This window comes from Passer domesticus, chromosome Z (assembly GCF_036417665.1).
Source record: "Passer domesticus isolate bPasDom1 chromosome Z, bPasDom1.hap1, whole genome shotgun sequence".
NCBI lineage: Eukaryota > Metazoa > Chordata > Aves > Passeriformes > Passeridae > Passer > Passer domesticus.
In genome coordinates, this window is record NC_087512.1 from 44,377,835 (window position 1) to 44,397,258 (window position 19,424).

Here is a 19,424-nt window from a genome sequence, read left to right on the forward strand (position 1 = left end):
TGCTCCTGCTCCTCCTCCCCGCCATGGGGCTCGGCCCTGCCCCGCAGCCCCACGGGGCTGAGAGCGCTGCCGGGGTGCCTTCGTCGGGCGGACTCGGGGTGTCTCGGGCGGGGGCACGCCGCCTTCCCTGCTTAGGCGGACAGTGAGAAGAGCAGCCCCGCAGGGGCGCACTCGCCCTCGTCCGGACGGAGAGAGGCGGAGAGGGGCAAAGGGACACGGGCGCTGTGCGGCCCCGGCGGGCCCGGGGCAGGGCGGGCTCGGAGCCCGGGCGGACGCCGGGCCCAGCCACGGCGGGGACGGCACGGCCGCGTCCCGTGGAAGCGGGGAAGGAAACCTGTTGTTAGAGCCTGAAACGTGCCGGGTTGCTTTGGAGGGTGATGCAGCCCAGATCTCTGTGGGGCACTGGTAGCTGAGTTCTCTACGAGTCTTCCTTCGGAATTGCCCGTTTTTGCGGAGCGGGCGGTGCCCGAGCCGCGGCTCCGAGCTTCCAGCTCCATCCACGGATGAGGGGAAGTGAGCAGGATAGAACGCGTATTTTTTTCCTTCGTAGCTTCATGCTCTCTACCATATTTATTTTTTTCTACAGGCATGACTGACAGCTGAAATTGTTGCCCCTATTTTTGCCATAATTAGCAGAGTTTCTGTTATATTAAAATGTGCTTGGGGGAAAGATCTGAGTAATGTGATACTCGCATAGAAAGAAAATATTCTCTGTTAAAAACAAGTGGATGTTTTCATGCACGGTGCCAATGCACCATTAAGGTTAATGCACGTTTGCGTGGCACAGAGTTGATTAGGAAGGTGGAGCACCTCTCCTATGAGGAAAGATGAAGAGATTTGGGATTGTTCAGCCTGGAGAAGACTTCAGGGTGACCTGATTGCAGCCCTCCAGTCCCTGAAGGGAGCCTACAAGAAAGATGGATGACTTTTTTACAAGGGCATGTCATAACAGGTCGAAGGGGAGTGACTTCAAACTGGAAGAGAGTAGGTTTAGATTAGGTATGAGGAAGCTACTCTTTACTGAGGCACTGGAACAGGATGCCGAGACAAACTGGGCACTGGAAGAGACTAAACAGAGAGACTATGGATACCCAATCCCTGGAAGTGTTCAAGGCCAGGCTGGATGGAGCTCTGAGCAACCTGGTCTAGTGGAAGGTGTCGCCCTGTTCAAAGCAGGGGGATTGGAGCTAGGTGACCTTTAAGGTCCCTTCCAACACAGGACATTCTATGATTCTATGCAAATTGTTCTCAGGCTTTACTGATATCAGAAATTTGAAGCTGTCATGTTAAATGACAGTATTATGTATTTACTGGTTTGTTGGGGTTTTTTGTCACTGGAAAATAACACTGTTGATATGATTTGATTTAAAAAGTGTGAGAATAAGTAATGTTTTGCAGTTATGTACTTACGCACTCGTGTACTCACTAGGCACCGAAGCAGCATGAAGTGATTATTTTACACACTACCCAAGAAACAAATGTGCAATGGCACCTGCACATTACAGGAAAAACACTGAAGTGATACGGTGTTTAGGCAGAAATTACAGATACTAAGTTTTTAAAAGGATTCAATCATAAGTCTAAAATACTCTTCTTTTTTGCCATCTCTAACTGCCAGTGAATTCAGTGGTTTCATACAGAATTTCCACCTCCTTTCCACAGTAGATAGTGTAAAACTTACATACTCAGTCTAACTGAACACATCTCTGTGGTTAAGATATACTTTGAAAAGAGTGGAGAGCCTGTGCATCTGGGTTTGGTTTAAACACTTGATCATATCCTGCATAGGACAATATGTAGCTGGGAAAAAAAATAAATGTTCACCTCTAAAAATGAGGTGAATACTTGGGAGTGTTTGGTGAATTATGTACAACTCTGTTCCACCTGCCAGCTATAAAAAATGTCCACTGGCCTGGGTTCAGGGCTTACTTTAATTATTTGTCCATGCTTACTGTTCTGCTGATTTAATTTATTGATACAGACAGTCATTAATGCTGTTACAGTAGAGGAATACAGGGTGAACAATTTTATGGCCTAGTCATTAGCTGACTTGAATCAGTTCCCGTTTTCCAAAAGAAAAGGTGACAAATTGAACATCCAGTGAATTCTGTTTATTTTCTGTGACTTAAACTGGTTCCCATTTCTTAATTTGTACTTTGTTTTCATTGAGTGCAGTTCTAAAATTAAATATACTTCTAAAACATAGCATGGGTAGTGGCTTTGTGGATTAATGGTGCCTTTTAAATGGATTTCCTTTTTCCATTATAGCAAGATAGATACATCTGTATTAACAAAATAAGCCATAGCAGGTTCTTACCTTTCTAAACTGCTGTCTATAATAAATACGTTTGAATAAAAATCAGTTATTATGCAGAACACATAACATATTTTAGTATGTTCACCAGATTCAAGCTCACTTAAATAACAGAAAAAGTTTTGCTAACAGGATTAAATGGGTGCAATGACAAGGAATTCTCAAGGCAGTACCCACATTCATCCAAAACCTGGAGAATGAGGGGCTTTTCTGCTGCAGCTGACCACTGCTTCCCCTGTTTCCCCTCAGGTCAAGGACCCAGAGCAGGGGCTGGTCCTCCCTGCACAGGAGGTCTTGCAGGCAGAGGAGCACAGTGACTAGGCACCTGCACACACATAAAGGCAATGCAATAGCTGCTTTCTTTACCATACAACCCGTCTGTCTTTACTAAGTGACAGCTAATCTTGGCCTTGCTCTGTGTCTTATTTCTGCTGGTATCATATTGTACAGCCTTGGATATTTTCACTTTTAAATTCTGTCTCTTACACTGTAACTTCATAGTCAGTCTTTTCACAGTAGTTTAATCTTTTTTCTTTCTTTCTTTCTTTCTTTCTTTCTTTCTTTCTTTCTTTCTTTCTTTCTTTCTTTCTTTCTTTCTTTCTTTCTTTCTCTCTTTCTTTCTCTCTTTCTTTCTCTCTTTCTCTCTTTCTCTCTTTCTCTTTTTTTCTCTTTCTCTCTTTTCTTTCTTTTCTTTCTTCCTTCTTTCTTTGTAGCTGCCTGGGCTTGAAAAGTATTGTCCCATAGAGGAAATCACTTATGGTGCAAGCACAGCTCAGACTATGTATTTTTCCATGCCAATTTTGGTCATCTTCAGTTGTCAAGATACCACCCTGAGATCCAAACTTGAGAAGGGACACTTTTCAAGCATCACCAAGTGAATGTAAGTTGGATTCGGTAACGTTTTGTGTGTCTCAATCATACAGCTCCTGTGGCAGTTGCAGAGGTATCACACCATTACAAATACAAGGCTTAGCCCACCTATAAATCCAGCATAGCATTTTTTGCTTCATATAAAGAGAAGAGTATGAGTACACACGAAAAGTGCCCAATGATCCCCATTGCATTGGCTTAAAACATGGTACTATTAACTCAATTTGAATAACACAAGTGTGTAATAGCATTTGTAACACATGTCTGTGGCATTTCATATTGCAAGTAATTGTCATCAGTTCTGGTACATAATTAAGAAAAATATTGCTTTTTCTAGAAATTCAGTGTTAGCCACATCATGTCCTATAGGCTGTATTTTGATGTCTTTTGATACCCTTTCCTATATAACAACACTCAGAACAGGTTAGGAGAATGTGACACGAATGGTAACCACGGAATCAGAGAGTCATAGAATTGTTTAGGTCTGAATAGATCATCGAGTCCAACTGTAATATAGTGCCATGAGGCAGAGCCAAAACATGGACAAGACCCTACTTCTAGGTTACTAGGACTAAAACTGTGAAAATTCAAGTTCTCATGGGGAAAAAAATAGCACTGCCAAAGCAGTCTGCTGAATTTTAACTTTTTTTTTCTTTCTTTTGCTAAAGCAAATTTTATTAAAATGATGATGCCACAATGGAAGCTTAATTACAAAACTCAGCTGTTTTTTTCTGTAGTAATGTAAAGAATTGAAGTTGGGAACAATTACAGTATTATGAGGCAGCCATGTATAAAGCCATATATAAAGAGCTTACTCTCTGGATATATGACTGTTTTCACAGTGATATGTTACAATAAAATTTCTTAGACCTATTTTCAGATATGGTAGCCCCACATTTCTATGGTTATAAATAATTTCATGTCTTCATTAGAAGCACTAAATATAGTATGGTAATTCTATTAAAGAACAGTCTTAATGAGTATGTTTTGCCTTTAAAGCACAGCAGACAAAGTTGTAAAAATTTGTCATTTATTCAAGATTAAGTATTGCAACTATATATTCAGGGCACAGAATAACTTGGAATTACACCAGATGTCGGTCAAAAAATTCAGTTAAGTTTACTTTTGGGATTTATTATGAAAGGATTTTCAACATTGTTGATGTAAATGTAAAAACATGCTTTTCCAGGCAGACAGAGACTAAATAGAAGAGGGTTTTTTTCATCTCCTTCTGTCAAACTGGCTAATGACAGTGGCAGAGATCTTAAAATCCATTTTGTTGTCTGAAGGTTGACAAGCCTGAAAACTTCCAACATTTCTTTTATAATATAATTGATCTGCATCTCTTGCAGTCACTCTTCCACTCTTTATATACATTAGGATTTGGGGGTTATTTAGTTTCTGTTTAATTTTTCCTTTGAATCAATAATGTTTGGTCACATGGGACAGCAGTTTCCATAGTGAAGAGCGTTTTGAGTGTTGTCTGTACTGTGCCTGTTGCTTGATCCATAGTTTATTTTTATGTCTTTGATAACTTGTACATGTTTAGATCAAATAAGCTTTAGTCACAAGCCACTTTTGAAAGAATTTTCTATGCAAGTCCTTCTTTGGGTTGTGTTGTTTGTCTCCAGTTCAACATAACTCTTCTAGACTTTTAATCCTGTTAAATACTCACATGTCACTTTGTTTTATTGTCGTTGTGATTTCTTTTTATTATTATTTTGTTTATAACCTGGAAATGTTCCACTTAAGGCATTTGTAGAGTTTCCACAATCTCAACAAATCTTTTGCATTGCTGCTTGGGAGAATTTGTGTACTACCCGTGAGGGAGTATCTTTTCATCTAGTTGCATCTTAGCAGTTATGGACCGTTCCAGTTTTTCTAGTTGATTGGACAAAGATCTAGGAAGCTATGAGACAAGTTCCCCAAAGAACCAGTTTGCCAAACTTTGAAGATTTTCTCCTGCAAATTAGGTGGTTCTTCATGAATGAGTGGCTGCCAGGTCAGCTTCCTTTCCAGTTTTGTTGCCGCCTCTACTGTGGTCTTTGTGCTTTGGCATCTGGTTTCTGTACCAGCTGTCACGGCTTTTGCTTTTTTGAACAATAGCTGTAATACGTGTATAACTATGTGTTCCTATACCTAATATCTAAGAGTACAAACCTGATGTAGTTTTATATATTTGTAGCCTTTCCCACACTGGAAGGTATACACTGTGCTCAGGGACATTTGTATAATGGGATACTTCTTCCACAAATGGGAGTAGTTCACTTTAAATTCCCTCCCCTGCTGCGCACGCTGCTTTGGATGCAGCCCAGGACACGTTTGGCTTTCTGGGCTGGGAATGCCCATGTCTGGGTCATGTCCAGCCTCTCACCTACCAGCACCCCAAGTCCTTCTCACAGGGCTGCTTTTGATCTGCTCATCCCCCGGACTGTGTTGATAACAGAGGTTGCCATACACCAGGTGCAATACTTTGCACTTGGTCTTGTTAAAAATCATGAGATTCCTATAGGAATTCTGTCTTGCCCACATCCCTCTAGATGACATTCCATCCTTCTGGTGTCTCAGCTGCATCACTCAGTTTGGTGTCATTTGCCAGTTTGCTTAGAGTGCACTCGATCCTTTTGTCTGTGTCATTAATGAAGATATTAAATAGCACTGGTCCCTGTACAGACCCCTGAGGGACCTGTCACAGTGTCTGTCAGGATTCTTTGCTGTTGCCCACCACCCTCTGGATGTGATCATCCACCTAATTACTTATCCACTGAACAGTCCACCAGTCAAATCCATCTCACTGCAATTTAGAGATAGGGGAGTGGTGGGGGACCATGTCCAAAGCTTTACAGAAGTTCAGATAAATGATATCTCAACTCTTCCCTTGTCCACTAATTTGGTCACTCCATCTTTCGAGGCCACTGGGTTGGTCAGGCAGGACTTGCCCTTGGTCAAGCTGTGCTGCCTGTCTTGAATCATCTCCCTGTTCTCCATGTGCCAGAGCACAGCTTCTAGGAGGATCTGCTCCATGATATTCCCAGGCAGGTGGTGAGGCTGGTTGCCAGGGTTTTCCTTTCTACCCCTTTAAAAGATGGGTACCATGTTTTCCTTTTTCCTGTCACTGGGGACTTCCCTTGACTGCCAGGACCTTTCAAAAACCATGGAGAGTGGCTTGACAACTCCATCAGCTGATTCCCTAGGATTCTGGCATGCAGCTCATTGGGTCCCACAGACTTATGTACTTTCAGATTCCTCAAGGGATCGTGAGCCAGATCTTTATTTACTGTGGGAATAACTTTGCACACCCAGTCCCCATCCTGCTGTCCATCCACTCAAGAGATGTGAAAACCAAGGCTGCCACTGAAAATGGAGGCAAAAAATTGTTGAGTACCTTATCCTTCCCCTCATCCATTGTTAGCAGTTTGTTTATCAGGGGATGTGAAGGCACTTTGACCTTCCTTTTCTGATTAATATACTTGTAGAAGCCCCTCCTATTTTTCTTTGTATTGCTTGCTAAGTTCAGTTCCAGCTTTGCCTTGGTCTTCCACACCTTCATTACCCAATCCTATACAACCAAACTTCGTGCCTATACTTTTCCCAGGTTACCTGTCCTTGTTTCTACAGCCTATGCATTTGCTTCTTTCCCTTTATTTTGACCAGCTTCCCATGTTCAGGCAGGTGTTCAGCTGTTTCCAAGAGAGCACAGCCCCATTACATGTGACGGTTACTTGGGAAGGCAAATGTCATCACTCCAAACCTTCACTTCCTCCTTCTGCCCCGCACTTTGCATACTGAGCATGATGTTGTGTGATACATATACATGGGATATGATATGAAATACCTCTTTGGGTCACTTGGGGTCACCTCTCCTGGCTGTTCCTCTTCCCAGTGTCCCATGCATCCCCAAATTCCTTACCATTGTGGTAGTATGAAAAGTAAAAAAAAGCCTTGGCTGTGTGTAAGCCCTGCCCAACAGCAACAAAAACATCTCTATGTCACCAACCCTGTGCTCAGCACAAATCAAAAACACAGCCCCATACTTACACTGTGAGGACAATTAATTATATCCCAGCCAAAACCAGCAAAATTACTTACAGCTAAACTCTCTTAGGTTAATTTTTATCTGACAGAATTATTGCCCTCTGCTTCTTTCTCGGAGTGAATAGCGACCCAAATCAACAAGGTGCTTCTATCACATTGTGCCTTTGCATTTTCTTTTGGAATACTTTTCTCTTCAGCAGGCTTTGACCTACATTGGAAAGTGTAGTTCCACTTATATGAGGTATATCAGCCAATTGTAAGACAGAGGAAACTGTCAGAGATTTTTAAGGAGAAAAGAAATATTTTCTGTGTGTTCTTTTGGAGTCGGCATTTATCTCCATTTTATCTATTTTTAAATCCGTCACTCCAGTCTTCAGTTTCCCAGTTCTAAATATTTTATCTTGAGGATGTAATTTACTAACTCAAGAGCTCTTTGAAAAGCTTTCTAACTTGATTACTGTCATTGGGAACATCTGCCTAACAAACTTCTGCATTAGCAGAATGTGGTTTTCATTTCTCAGGAGATTCATAGGTTTAATTCCAGGACTCTTAATCTGTGAGTGATTTTCCATTAACAAAAAATTACCCTTTGTCTCCTGTTGCCTTAAAAGTTACATTTTTTTAAAAATTGAGTAACAGAACATAGGAGAAAGAAGAGGTCCAGAGCACAGATATTTTTAGCTAGCATCTATTGTAAGTATCTCTGAGAGATCAGGATGAATAGCCTCATTGTCACTCCAGGTCTGCTGCCACCTGCACAATTAGTAGATCATATTCATATGAGTGAAGCTGTCTGACAGCTGACCCACTTTGCAAACACATACATAATGTGTATGAGACCTTTATTTGTTGAAACACTGTTTCTGGATTCAGGCTTTATTGTTGTAGCATCCAAATAAAAGCTAAAGCAAGATTTAAAAAAAAAGTGCTTTTTGTTTTTCTTAAAGCTCTTTATCTTTGCAGAGATTTCTCCCACTGGGAATTGGGTTTCTGTGACTCCTTGTTCAATGATGTGCTCTAAAATGAGTATTTGTTGAAAGTATAAGACTAAAAAGATTGTTAACTTGGACAGGGTCTTATTAACAAAGAATGATGTAATGGAATATGCAGGGATAATATTATTTCCTCTGTGTGTTTCAGTGGTTCCACTGAATAGGCATCTTCAGTGTTACTTAAGAGTTTGAATAGCTGAAATCCTTTCCATTTTTCTTAATAATCTTTGGGGGGTTTATGTCAAAATTGAACAACTTTATGGGTGGCATGGGGTTCAGAAAAGGAAAAAAAGGCAGAATTCTAGTGCCAAATGCAACACTATGGTTTTGAGATGTCTGTGTTGCCTGGTGTAATGTGAGAATTTGCAGTGACAACCTCTGCAATGACCACCACAATGACCATTCACACCAGATATGTGAATCAGCAGTTATGACTTGTTTGTTAAAAAAACTTGTAGTAAGGTTTCTAAAATCTGTAGTTTTGGAAATGACAGTGTGTTTTCAAATAACTGCTTCTTAGTGACTCCAATCTTAATGTGACAGCAAATACCTAATTCTCTTGCAAATTAAGAAACATATATGTAGAACTGTTTTTACAATAGATTATCATCAAAATTAGTAATACATTTTTGTTTTAATATATTATTGAATGCAACAGACCTTTTATTAAATGCAACAATGCTATCTAGTGTATTGCTTCAGTTGATTTCACTGTGCAATTTTAATGTACTGCTGGCTCCTATACTTAGAATATTTGTTTTTTAAACAGAGATAGGATGGTGGTGACAGAAAGCAAAATACTGTGATTTATGGGTTCCAGAAAGAATTATTTCCACTTCAATTCTGAATATGCCTGAATATACAGGTTCTGCATATGACCATGGAAATTGCCAACAAAACATGTACAGTGCAGCTACCATGAGGGTAATTGCACTTCATCCACTGGTTGTGTAAATAAAAAGCTATTGGTAATTCCCTGACTGTCCTCAATCAGTCCTGGAAACTGTTTTTTAAGATGTATTTTTCTGACACTATTTTTTATGTACAAAAGCAAGGCAGAGATTATCTTAACTAGGTCAAAATTTGTCTAGGAGGAACTTGTACTGAACATCACATAGTGAGGTTCAAGAAAAATACAGACTATAGAGCAACATTTTAGTTAGGTAGTGTTTGTTTAATATTATGAACTAGATTAACAAAGTGAATTATCTCAAAAATATTTCGCAAAAATTTGCTTTCTGTATACACCATTTTTCTAAAGAAATATAGTTTTAATATAGCAAAAGATGAGGGTCTTTAAAAATAATCTGTACCTCTGGAAAAAACTTACTACCACAAGCTAGTTTGAAATATACCTGAAAAATGGCATAGGGACTACTCGTTGTAGCAGAGATCTGTCAAAGGCAGACTGATACAACAGTGAATCATACTTATTGTTTTGATCTGCAAATTTCCCAACAAAACCTCTTTGTTAATGGCAGATTACAGGCATTTGGGTAGCTGTAAGCGTCTCTTCACAAAAATTGGATTTTTGTGACTAGCAAAATGGAAATGGAGTTATATTGTTTTATACTCCAAAAGACGTTCGCCTTATCCTGTGACAGAATATGGCTTTGTTACTGCAGAGATATATAACTGATTTCAGGGTTTTCATGTGTTATCAATAAATCATTTTCTCTTTTTAATGTATGATTCTAATTAAATGCTTGGATAGAAACTGAGCTGAATGTATATGGCTGCATTTTTCATGGTAATCTGTAGAAATTTTTTGCATTTGCAAAAAAAATTGGTTTTGTGTAATTCTAGGTGAGAGCTCAATTATCTCTGTGCTCCCAGCAAATGAGAATTAGATACCTATGTGCTGACAGGAGATGGATTTAAGACATAATCTTCTCACTGTTCTCTACTAGTCAATTTAGGCATTTCTTTGAACCGACTTCTGATCTTATTTGCAGGCATATGACTCTCCCCTCACATTTTTAAGGCTCTATCATGGCATCCTGTAAATTTCACTCAGCATTTGAGCTCTTGAGCTAGGCACTGAAACAACTAGGCGTGCAGCAACTCCATTTCCTTCAGCTACTCAGCTGTGAAATGAGCGACTCTGCTCCTGAAGCATGATAGCTGCAAATGAAGCAGGAACTTAGATCTCTCTTGTTTAGTATCACAGAATCACTGAATGGTTTCCATTGTAAGGAACCTTAGACACCATCTAGTTCAAGCCCCTGCCATGGGCAGGGATGTATTTCACTAGACCAGGCTGTTCAGAGCTTCATCCAACCCGGCCATAAACACTTCCAGGCATGGGACAGCCACAGTTTCTCTGGGCAAGCTGTTCCAGTGTCTCACCACCCTCACAATAAAAAATTTCTTCCTAATATCCAATTTAAATCCATGCCCCTCCAGTTTAAAGCCATTCTCCCCTGTCCTATCACTCCATGCTCTTGTAAAAAGTCCCTCTACACACCTTCTTGTAGTCTGGTTCAGCTACTGGAAGGCTTCTGTAAACATCTTCCCAGAGGCTGTTCTTTTCCAGACTGATATATATATATATATATATACATATATACACACACACACATATATTTATAGTGGAAGAGCTCTGAGTATTAGGACTTCAAAATGTGCCTCACCTTTGGAATTTTAATCCAGACTTTTCCAAAATGACACTCTCTTAGTCTCTTTACATGCAAGATTTTCATTTAGATTATTACAGAAATAAGGATCTACTCACAAATCTGGAGTGCAGTCCACATTTTCATAGCTAGTGTTTTGTTTCTTGATTAAAAATAAATAAATCTGAGGACTTTATCTCACTTTGTTATGAAAATTTACACAGCCAGGAAAAATTACATGTCTTTACCAGAGGATTGTAAGGTGTTTGAAACCTAATCTTTTCTCCCTGTATCTCACTAATCTACTCCAAATCCCTAAATTGTAGTATCTTATTTGGGATATACAGTGCTTACTGTCAATTTGGGATTTCTTTAAAATCTTTATTTTTAAAAACTGAATAAAAATTTTCCAAAGTTTGCACCATGAAATGCAACTGATCGAGATATTTAAGAAATGTCTTTTTCAGCCACACACATGGTATTCATTTAATTCCACAACAGAATTGTACTCTAGAAGTATTGAATTTTATTGTGGTGTTAGTGAAGTGAAAGGCAAACTACATGCTGGTTTTAGAAGCTGACAAATAAATAAATGCCTTTTAATTTTGACATTTGAATGAATGACATCATTGGCTCTTTATACACCCACTAAAGCTGATAGATGGTAGTCTTCCTGGATAACAGAAGTTAAATATTGGAAGTCAATTTTGATGTTCATGTCCATTTTTCTGTCTATGAATTTTCTTAGTTACTGAGAAATCTTATCATTGAAATGTAACTAGAGCAAGATCTGAGGCAGCATTCTATTCCCACCTACCTTCAGGACAAGAAGCTGTCAGAGTGAGCTAATGCTCAGGCATGCCTCCCCAGAGATCCATCTTCATGCTTTTCTATACCAAAAAATTGAATCCTTATACATGAGGATAAGGACTATACAGTCTGGCACAAATTAACCTGTCTTCACAGTTTCTTATGACCCAAGACTAGTATAGCAGAGGTATTTCTGCCTAAACTGCAAAAGTGGTGAAAAAGCATGTCTGGTAAAAAAAGGTAAATAAAAGGAGTACTATTGATGAAGTGTATTAGTATTGAAGTGCAGCCAACCCAGTAGAGAAAATTATTAACATTTAGTAGAAGACACATGTATTTAGAAAAATACTGTAAGATGTCTAGTAGAAATTACTGTGAAAAAAAAGTTTGGAAATTATTGGACAGCTAGGCAAGTGTCTAAGTATCTCATAATTAGCTAGATTTCAAAATTATTGTGATTATATCCTGTGTTTGGAGAAAAATTTAAGTAATTTTCAGATTTTCAAAAGTTGCTCCTTGGTAAAGCCAAGAAGAAATGTTTAATTTCTATGCTTTCAAAGACACTGAGAACATAACAAGTACAATGTTGTTTTATATCCCCCTGAGTAACATTTCACATGCACAGTATAAATCCACAAGTTTACAAAGTATTTTAAAACCAAATATGTGCCCTTCCATAGCATAAGCACCATAAGAGACTGACATTTCTGTTTATCTGCACTTAGCAGTTTTCACTGACTAAGCAGACTCTTTTCATATTAGAATTCCTATTAAGGCATTGACTCCCTTCTTGCAAGATATATTTCAAATAATTAAATACTCTTTACTTTATTTGCTATAATGTGGATTTGGGGGTTTGGGGTTTTATTTGGTTGGTTGGTTGATTTGTTGGTTTTTAAATGAATGGAGATACTTAGTTGAGTGCTAAACCCAGAACAACCACAAAAAGCATCTTACCAGACTGGGACTGTCCTATATGGACAACACTGTCTATACATACTTGTAAGAAACATTATTTCTGTCAGCGTAGCAGTATCAGTTGCATGAAGAAAAAGAGACACAATAACAAGTGGTTTTCTGCCAGTGTAAGTCCCTTTTTTCTTTATAAATATGTGTGTGTGGTCCAGCTGATGTAATGCAAAACCTCCCACTAGTCATGTAGGACTATGGAATAACAGGAAGTATGCAAAATTCATGGTGCCAGAACAGATCCAAATGGTAATAGGTCAGTGTACCGCTTACTGGAAGGCAGCAACAAGGACTGCTTTGTTGTATTGCAAAAGCAACTCCTCACCATTTGATTTGGGCTGTGCTTATTGCAGTCTTTGGAGAAACTCAATGAAGTTTACTTCGGTAAAAGATTCTCAGACTTGTGGATTTTTTAGTGGCATAAGAATAGCATTTCACTCTGCTAATGACCCAGTTTATTTAAAATTATCACAGCACAAATAATATAATCTCTTTGTCAAAGGGTATAATGTGTAAGGTACTAATTCCTGAGTATCAGGACACAATCAGATAATCTTCTGATGTGACCTTTATGGCCAAATTAATTGACACATTTGTGTTTATTTCATTAAACACATTAAACACAGTTTGTGTTTATTTCATTAAGTTATTGTTAAATGGCTCGTTCTGTTGTCCCCCCAAGTTGTTTTTCCCCAAGTTGTTTTTCCCTAAGTTGTACCCTCCCTTACAGCTGTCCCTCAGGTTATTCCCCTCCCTTTGTTCTAGTCCCTTCCCTGCCTATCCAGGCAACCCTACCCCTCTTTCCTGAATGTTCCCTGCCACTCATCCCTGGGCCAATCCCCGATTGCAACACCCATTTGGAAGTCCCCTGATCCACTGTGTCCCATTGGCCCATGCGACCTTTCCCCTTGCCTCCTCTTATCCTGACTGGTCCTGCAGTGTTGATGATTTTCTGTATCCACCCCCTGGTTTGTAACTGTATTTAACCCTTGCACAGGCGTGCTCAAGGGTCTTTTGGCTTGGGGTTCCACGGGCCAAGTTTTTTCCAGGTGAAGCCATAAGGCGAGGAGGCTCCTCTTTCATCTGGTCCCTGCTGCGGCTGTAACAGCATGCACTGTAGAGCTGGCAGTTCTTCAGGTTCAGCTGTGGGCAAACCCCAGTCCCCAGCTCTTCCCCACTCCTGTGGTGGCTACCGGAGTGTTCACAGCCAGCCTGGGTTCCAGTGGGCTTCAGCAGTTATGCCATCAGCTATTGACAGTACTGGTAACAATACACATCACGCTAAAATTATTTCTGAAATTGCTGGTATTCACATGCAACTTTTCTTTGGCTGTCTGCTGAACCTTTGCATCTAATTTTTGCCAGAACAGATATTAAACAGATGTTACTTGCTTGAAATGAGTTGACTAAATAAGTCTCATGTATACTGGTACATGTTATTATTTCTGCTATGGTAATGGACATCAAATTACTACTTGCTTTGTTAGCTGAGGACAGGCTACTGAAAATGAACTTTATATTTTTATAAGAGGAGTGACTTTTTTGTCTTTTCTCTCACAGCCATCCACTATTTTTAGATTTTAAAAATGCAGGGGAGAGTGCTCCTCCTGCCTTTACCTCTTTTTTTCCTTAAAAAAAAAAAGTACCAACAGTAGAAGGTGCTTCCTGTATGTCATCTGCAGAAAATTTGTATGTCAATTGAAATACATTCTTTATGGTGATTGTTATGAATTCTCTTTAAAAGCTCTATTTATCTGCCCTGGGTGAGGAGAATAAAATTCAGGCCATGACCTCCTTGTGGTTTTTTACTGTTTTGTGGGGATCCTGAGAAAGATTTATCTAAATTAATACAGATTATAACTGTACTAACTGTATCAGATTCACCAAGACAAGAGAGTGGATATGTGTTTACTCTTCCCCAGAATTTTTCCTTTTCTAAATTGTAACTATAACCTCTGGTTTTGTTTTGTTTTTAATTAATAAGCATTTCTTGCATTATCAACCTTCCTTTAAATGCAAAGGGAAAAATATATACATTAAATCTCAAAAATAATTACCTTCATTTATTTTAACCTTTCTTTCCCTTCCGTTTTTAATATATGAGGTTACTAGGAAAACTCTCCCTCCATACCCCAGCCATGCCTCATCTGCTGCTTTCCACTTACTACATGAAATTTATTTTCCCAGATTAATACTGAGACATCATCTTGCACCAACACTCATACCTCAGCCAGTCCAAATGTCGATTTGTGTAAAGGTAGGAAATTAACAGGTCAGTCACAATATCTTCTCATTCTGAAAGGAAGACCCTTTGTGGTGTCTGACGTAAGCAGCATCATTATTCAGCCATAAGGCAGCTGTGCTAGAGGAGTCCCACTGCTGCTGAAAGTGTACCCAAGAGTTTGGAAACACCAGCTGGCTGATCCTGTAGCGGACAGAGCATGAAAAGTGGCACACAGGCATTGTTCTTCCTCTGGTGCTTTCTCTGACCCAGCCACTGTTCACAGAAACAATCTGCTTCATCTTAGATACGCTACAAAAGAAGTGACCAAATGCTAACACTCAGGAACAAGCCTTTGTTTTTTGTTTCTCCTTTTTTTTTAATAGAAAAGTGTTCTCTTCTTTTTTCATTTCTTTTTTCCCCCTCTCATTTCTTGCATTTTTTACATTTACATGGTTGAACCTTTTCATTAGTCATGCCTAGGATCATACATTATACAGCTAAATAAATTTCAGAAGTGCTAAATATGTTACCAAAGCTAAGCAACTGATCTCACTAAATTCTTTAGTATTCTTCTACGATATTAAACATGATACTGTGGATGTCAGGGTGCCATATTTAAAAAAAAAAAATCAGAAAATAATTATTTCCCATAGAAAGGATGTAATTTTTACTGTTGTAATAAAAGGGGTCCTGAATATTCAACATATGTTTGTGTAAGAGTTAAAGTAGTCTTGATTTCAACAACCAATCTTTTGCTCAAAATTTCAGCCTAACATGCAAAGTTTGGTTTAATTTTATAATAAATACCTCATTCTTAAATTTGCAGTTCTTGACTAGGTAATGGCACTTCTATCTGTCTCAGTAAGTGGCAAACATCCCCTGCCCTAGCTTTCAGCTACAGACAACCATTTGGGCACTGCTTAAAGAAACAGAAAAAATGGGACTACTCAGGAAATGGTACATCATAGTAACCCCCTTCCATCTTTATGGAAGTTCTCTTCATTCCCCAATATGTCCTTCACATTAACATCTACCATAAGGCATGATGTTGGTCTAAGTATCTGTTAGCTCTCACTGGTTTGTAAATTGTAAAATTGTAAACTTCGTTATTTATACTGGCAGCCCCATAAGGAATATAGTGTTCAAAAATGTAAGTAAGTTATGATTCTTACATATTTTTCACTGCATCCTTGGATTGGGTTCTTAAAGAAAATCAGTTAGAGTAATAATCAAAGTTCAAAAACTGACAAGGTTCTAATGTCTTGTTAGATGAAAAAGGTAGAAAGACACAAGAAATTTATTTTTAAAGCGTGTTACATCCTACTCTTTCATGAGAACCTAGTTTCATACCACTGTTAGGATGGAAAAGAGACTTCTGATGCCCTGTGTTGGAGAGAGTCACCCTTTGAGTATTCTCTGATACTGCTTCTGGCTGATCAAAGTGGGCATCATGCTGCATTAGAAGAAAGCACTGTGCAAATAAAGTATCAAAAGAGGCTGGAAAACAGACTTTGTGCAAGCAGACTCAAACTGAGACAGAATGGTATTTGGTTTAAATAATCTTACACTTTATTTTAAAACTTAAAAAAAGAAAATATTAGAACATAAAAATCTAGTGTTTTAAAAATTCACCTATATTCTATACTCATGAAATAATGATCTCTAGCAGTCATTACAAAGAATATGGAAGTTATTTGGTACTCAATATGCATGACATAAAGTGCTGCAATAATTCTTGTTATGCTATATAAATGATTTTCCCCATTAAGCGTGCAGATTTTCTCTGCCTATTGTTGATCTGCTACTACACATTTCACAAAAGTTTGCTTTGTCTTCAGAATCTGACACTCTGAACAGCCAGTTTAACAAATGAAAGAGCACAGATTATGACAGACAAAAAATTCATCAATGATGTTAGTATTTGGGTTTGTATGGAGGACTTTCCTCTGCTTCGGTTTCTTTTATCTTATATTCCATCAGAGAAGTCCTCTGCAGAAAATACTTTTTCCTCCAACCAGTGTTAAGCTTTTACTTCCTACAATACATATTCAGAAGTACATAAACTACAGAAAAAAAAATATGTTACTGGCATATATTCTGTCTTTAGACACAACATGTGGCACGGTATCTTATGTGCCGATTCTTTTTCCACCACGTGTCATACCATATATCATTTATGTTTATTTAGTACTAAGAAAAAGTATCAGATTCAGCATTTATATTCCAAAGTTAATATAAAATAGATTTCAGTTATATTTTACAGGTTATTTGCTTAGAAATTTGTCTCAAGAGGTAAAAAGTGATTAGTAAAAAATAATGATCAAGTAAGTAAAGACATCTGAATGTAAATATCAAATATAAAAAACATTATTCCGGATAACTATGTATAAATAGGTAATTAATTGCATTATTTTCTCATACAATAGCTTGTATAGACTGTCCCCCTTAATAGCCTTTTATATGGTCAATTAATTAAAGCTTCATTTTCCCACATAAGATCATCTCATGTAATTCTTTGGTTAACAAGACATATGCTTTCTTAGAATTGTCTAAGAAATAAAGGGGATCAGTAATTATAGATGGATTAAAACCTTCATCCACAAGTTGAAATTTTTGTTGTTTGAATGTTCCTGTCATTTCCATTTTTTCCTGCAGTAGAGAGAAAGAGACATTATTCAAAAACAAGCTACTTTTCTTTGTCTCACATTCATATTTGTTTTTCAAAGTCTTACTTGATGTAAGTCAGTTTATTCTCATTGTGCTGAAAAAGTGGAGCTTGTGTGCTGCTGCAGACCCACACCAGACATGTGGCTGACAAAAACTAGAGCCCGTTTCTATCTGCATCCCTGGGCAGTGTCTCCTTAGTGTCACATGTGGTGTATGTCATCCCAGCATGCCCAAGACAATCGATCTTCTTCACTGGCACATCATAAAAGGAAACTACACACCATGAAGCTTCTGAGAGTAAAACATGTTATTACCAAGAACTCCTTAATGATAAAACTCAGGAAATTTACTCTAACTATGACTGTTGTCACCCTACAAAAGGGGTTGAAAGAATCATGTACTAAATCAGCCATACTCATATTCAGGTCCAAAGGAAGATGGATCTTGACTTTACATTTTGTTTTCAGGCTGCTCCAGTGCTATGGTACCCCTTGGAAAAGTAGTGTGAGGCATCTGTAATAAGACTGTCTTTTCTGTTCTAACTGCTTCTGCTCAGCCCAACTTTATGACCTCTCTCCATTCATCTTCTGTCTCTATACTTATTTTTATATGCAAGCAATCTCTGAATAAAAAAATAAGTATTATGTTTAAAAAAAAAGTTAAAGAGCTCTTTTATTTACTCCAGGGATACCTACAGATTTTATCTACCTGCTCTGGTTGGTCTAGGAAATGTTCTGACATCTTCTAAAGTATAATTATATGTCAGATCAAGCTTAATACATTTTTAATTTTTTTCCCTTGAAGTTCCACCCTCTGCTGGTTAATGACAGCTGTGCCAACAGCAATGTGTCTGTAATGGAGGCATTTAAATTTTAATTTATATTCAAATTCCAGATACTTGATATCAATGCAATACCCAAGAATCAGATTCCTTCTGTCCAGTGTGAAGTTTTTTGTTACAACTGTACAGGAGTAAATCTAGACTAGGTTCTCATAATTCATAAACAGACTACTGCAACATTCTCAAGTCTAATCTTGTTTATGCGCATCAGAATGCTGCTGCAAGACATCTTCCTGGACTTATGAGATAGATACATACATACAAACATACTTCACTTTCAAGGTCTTTCACAGATTTTTTGTTTCCCCTTTTTATTCTGAACCAGTATTCAATCTCTGAGTGGTCTAAGATACCAACTTCCATAACTTCTCTCTTTAAACAATAACTATTTTTTCATCTACTCCTCGAATGTAGGGGACTCCTTCACAAACATCTTCAGAAACATTTTTCTGTTTGTCTTATCATGATGTTTGCAAAACACTTAACAGAAATGAAAGTGCTCATCAGACTTCATTTATCATGATAATCAATATTGTGTGCTTTTGATACTCTCACATGTAGTTCACTCTATTATATTTATATTTTTACACTCTGTGGGAGGGTCTGTTTCCCCAAACTGGACAGTTATTGGAGCAAAGTAGTGCACAAATAAGAATGACTTTGATGATTACTGTGATGGCAACAATAACGTACTTTTTTTATTCACCTTTTCAATTTACCTAGTGTATTTTCAAATACTTCAATATTTGTCATGGTTACAGAGAAAATAATATTCATTTTATTGTGCACAGCCCACTGTCTCCTGTTCCTGTTTTAGCTCTATTTCTCATGCGTTTTCACTGAATAAAATGGATTTTAGGATTTTAGGATTTCCACAAATCCTTCTGTATGATCTCTGTCCTTGCTCATTTGTACAGTTTCTCTCATTTAAACATAATCTCCAAATTCATTGACTTTTTGTGTAATCCCCTTTCCAGGACTCCATTAATGAAGACAGCAAATAGGACCCGGTCTAGAACTAGTCTAGTGATACATGAACAAGCACTCTTTGTTATTAATTTAGCTATCTCTGTGTTTAAATTATGTA

General features: G+C 38.1%; 1 protein-coding gene and 1 long non-coding RNA gene across 3 annotated transcripts in view; one reads left to right on the forward strand and one right to left on the reverse strand.

Moving 5' to 3' along the window:
* Positions 1–4: 4 nt before the first annotated feature.
* Positions 5–4,869, forward strand: LOC135289323 (uncharacterized). The gene is made up of 2 exons (XR_010352100.1): positions 5–142; positions 3,028–4,869. It is a non-coding gene; the product is annotated as an uncharacterized LOC135289323 (long non-coding RNA).
* Positions 4,870–16,370: 11,501 nt separating this feature from the next.
* Positions 16,371–19,424, reverse strand: part of SLC27A6 (solute carrier family 27 member 6) — a 37,235-nt gene continuing 34,181 nt past the window's right edge. For both annotated transcript variants that reach the window (XM_064402818.1, XM_064402817.1), the window contains exon 10: positions 16,371–17,478. In XM_064402818.1, the coding sequence (XP_064258888.1) occupies positions 17,302–17,478 (177 nt within the window). In that variant the 3' untranslated portion in view covers positions 16,371–17,301. The remainder of the gene's footprint in view (positions 17,479–19,424) is intronic.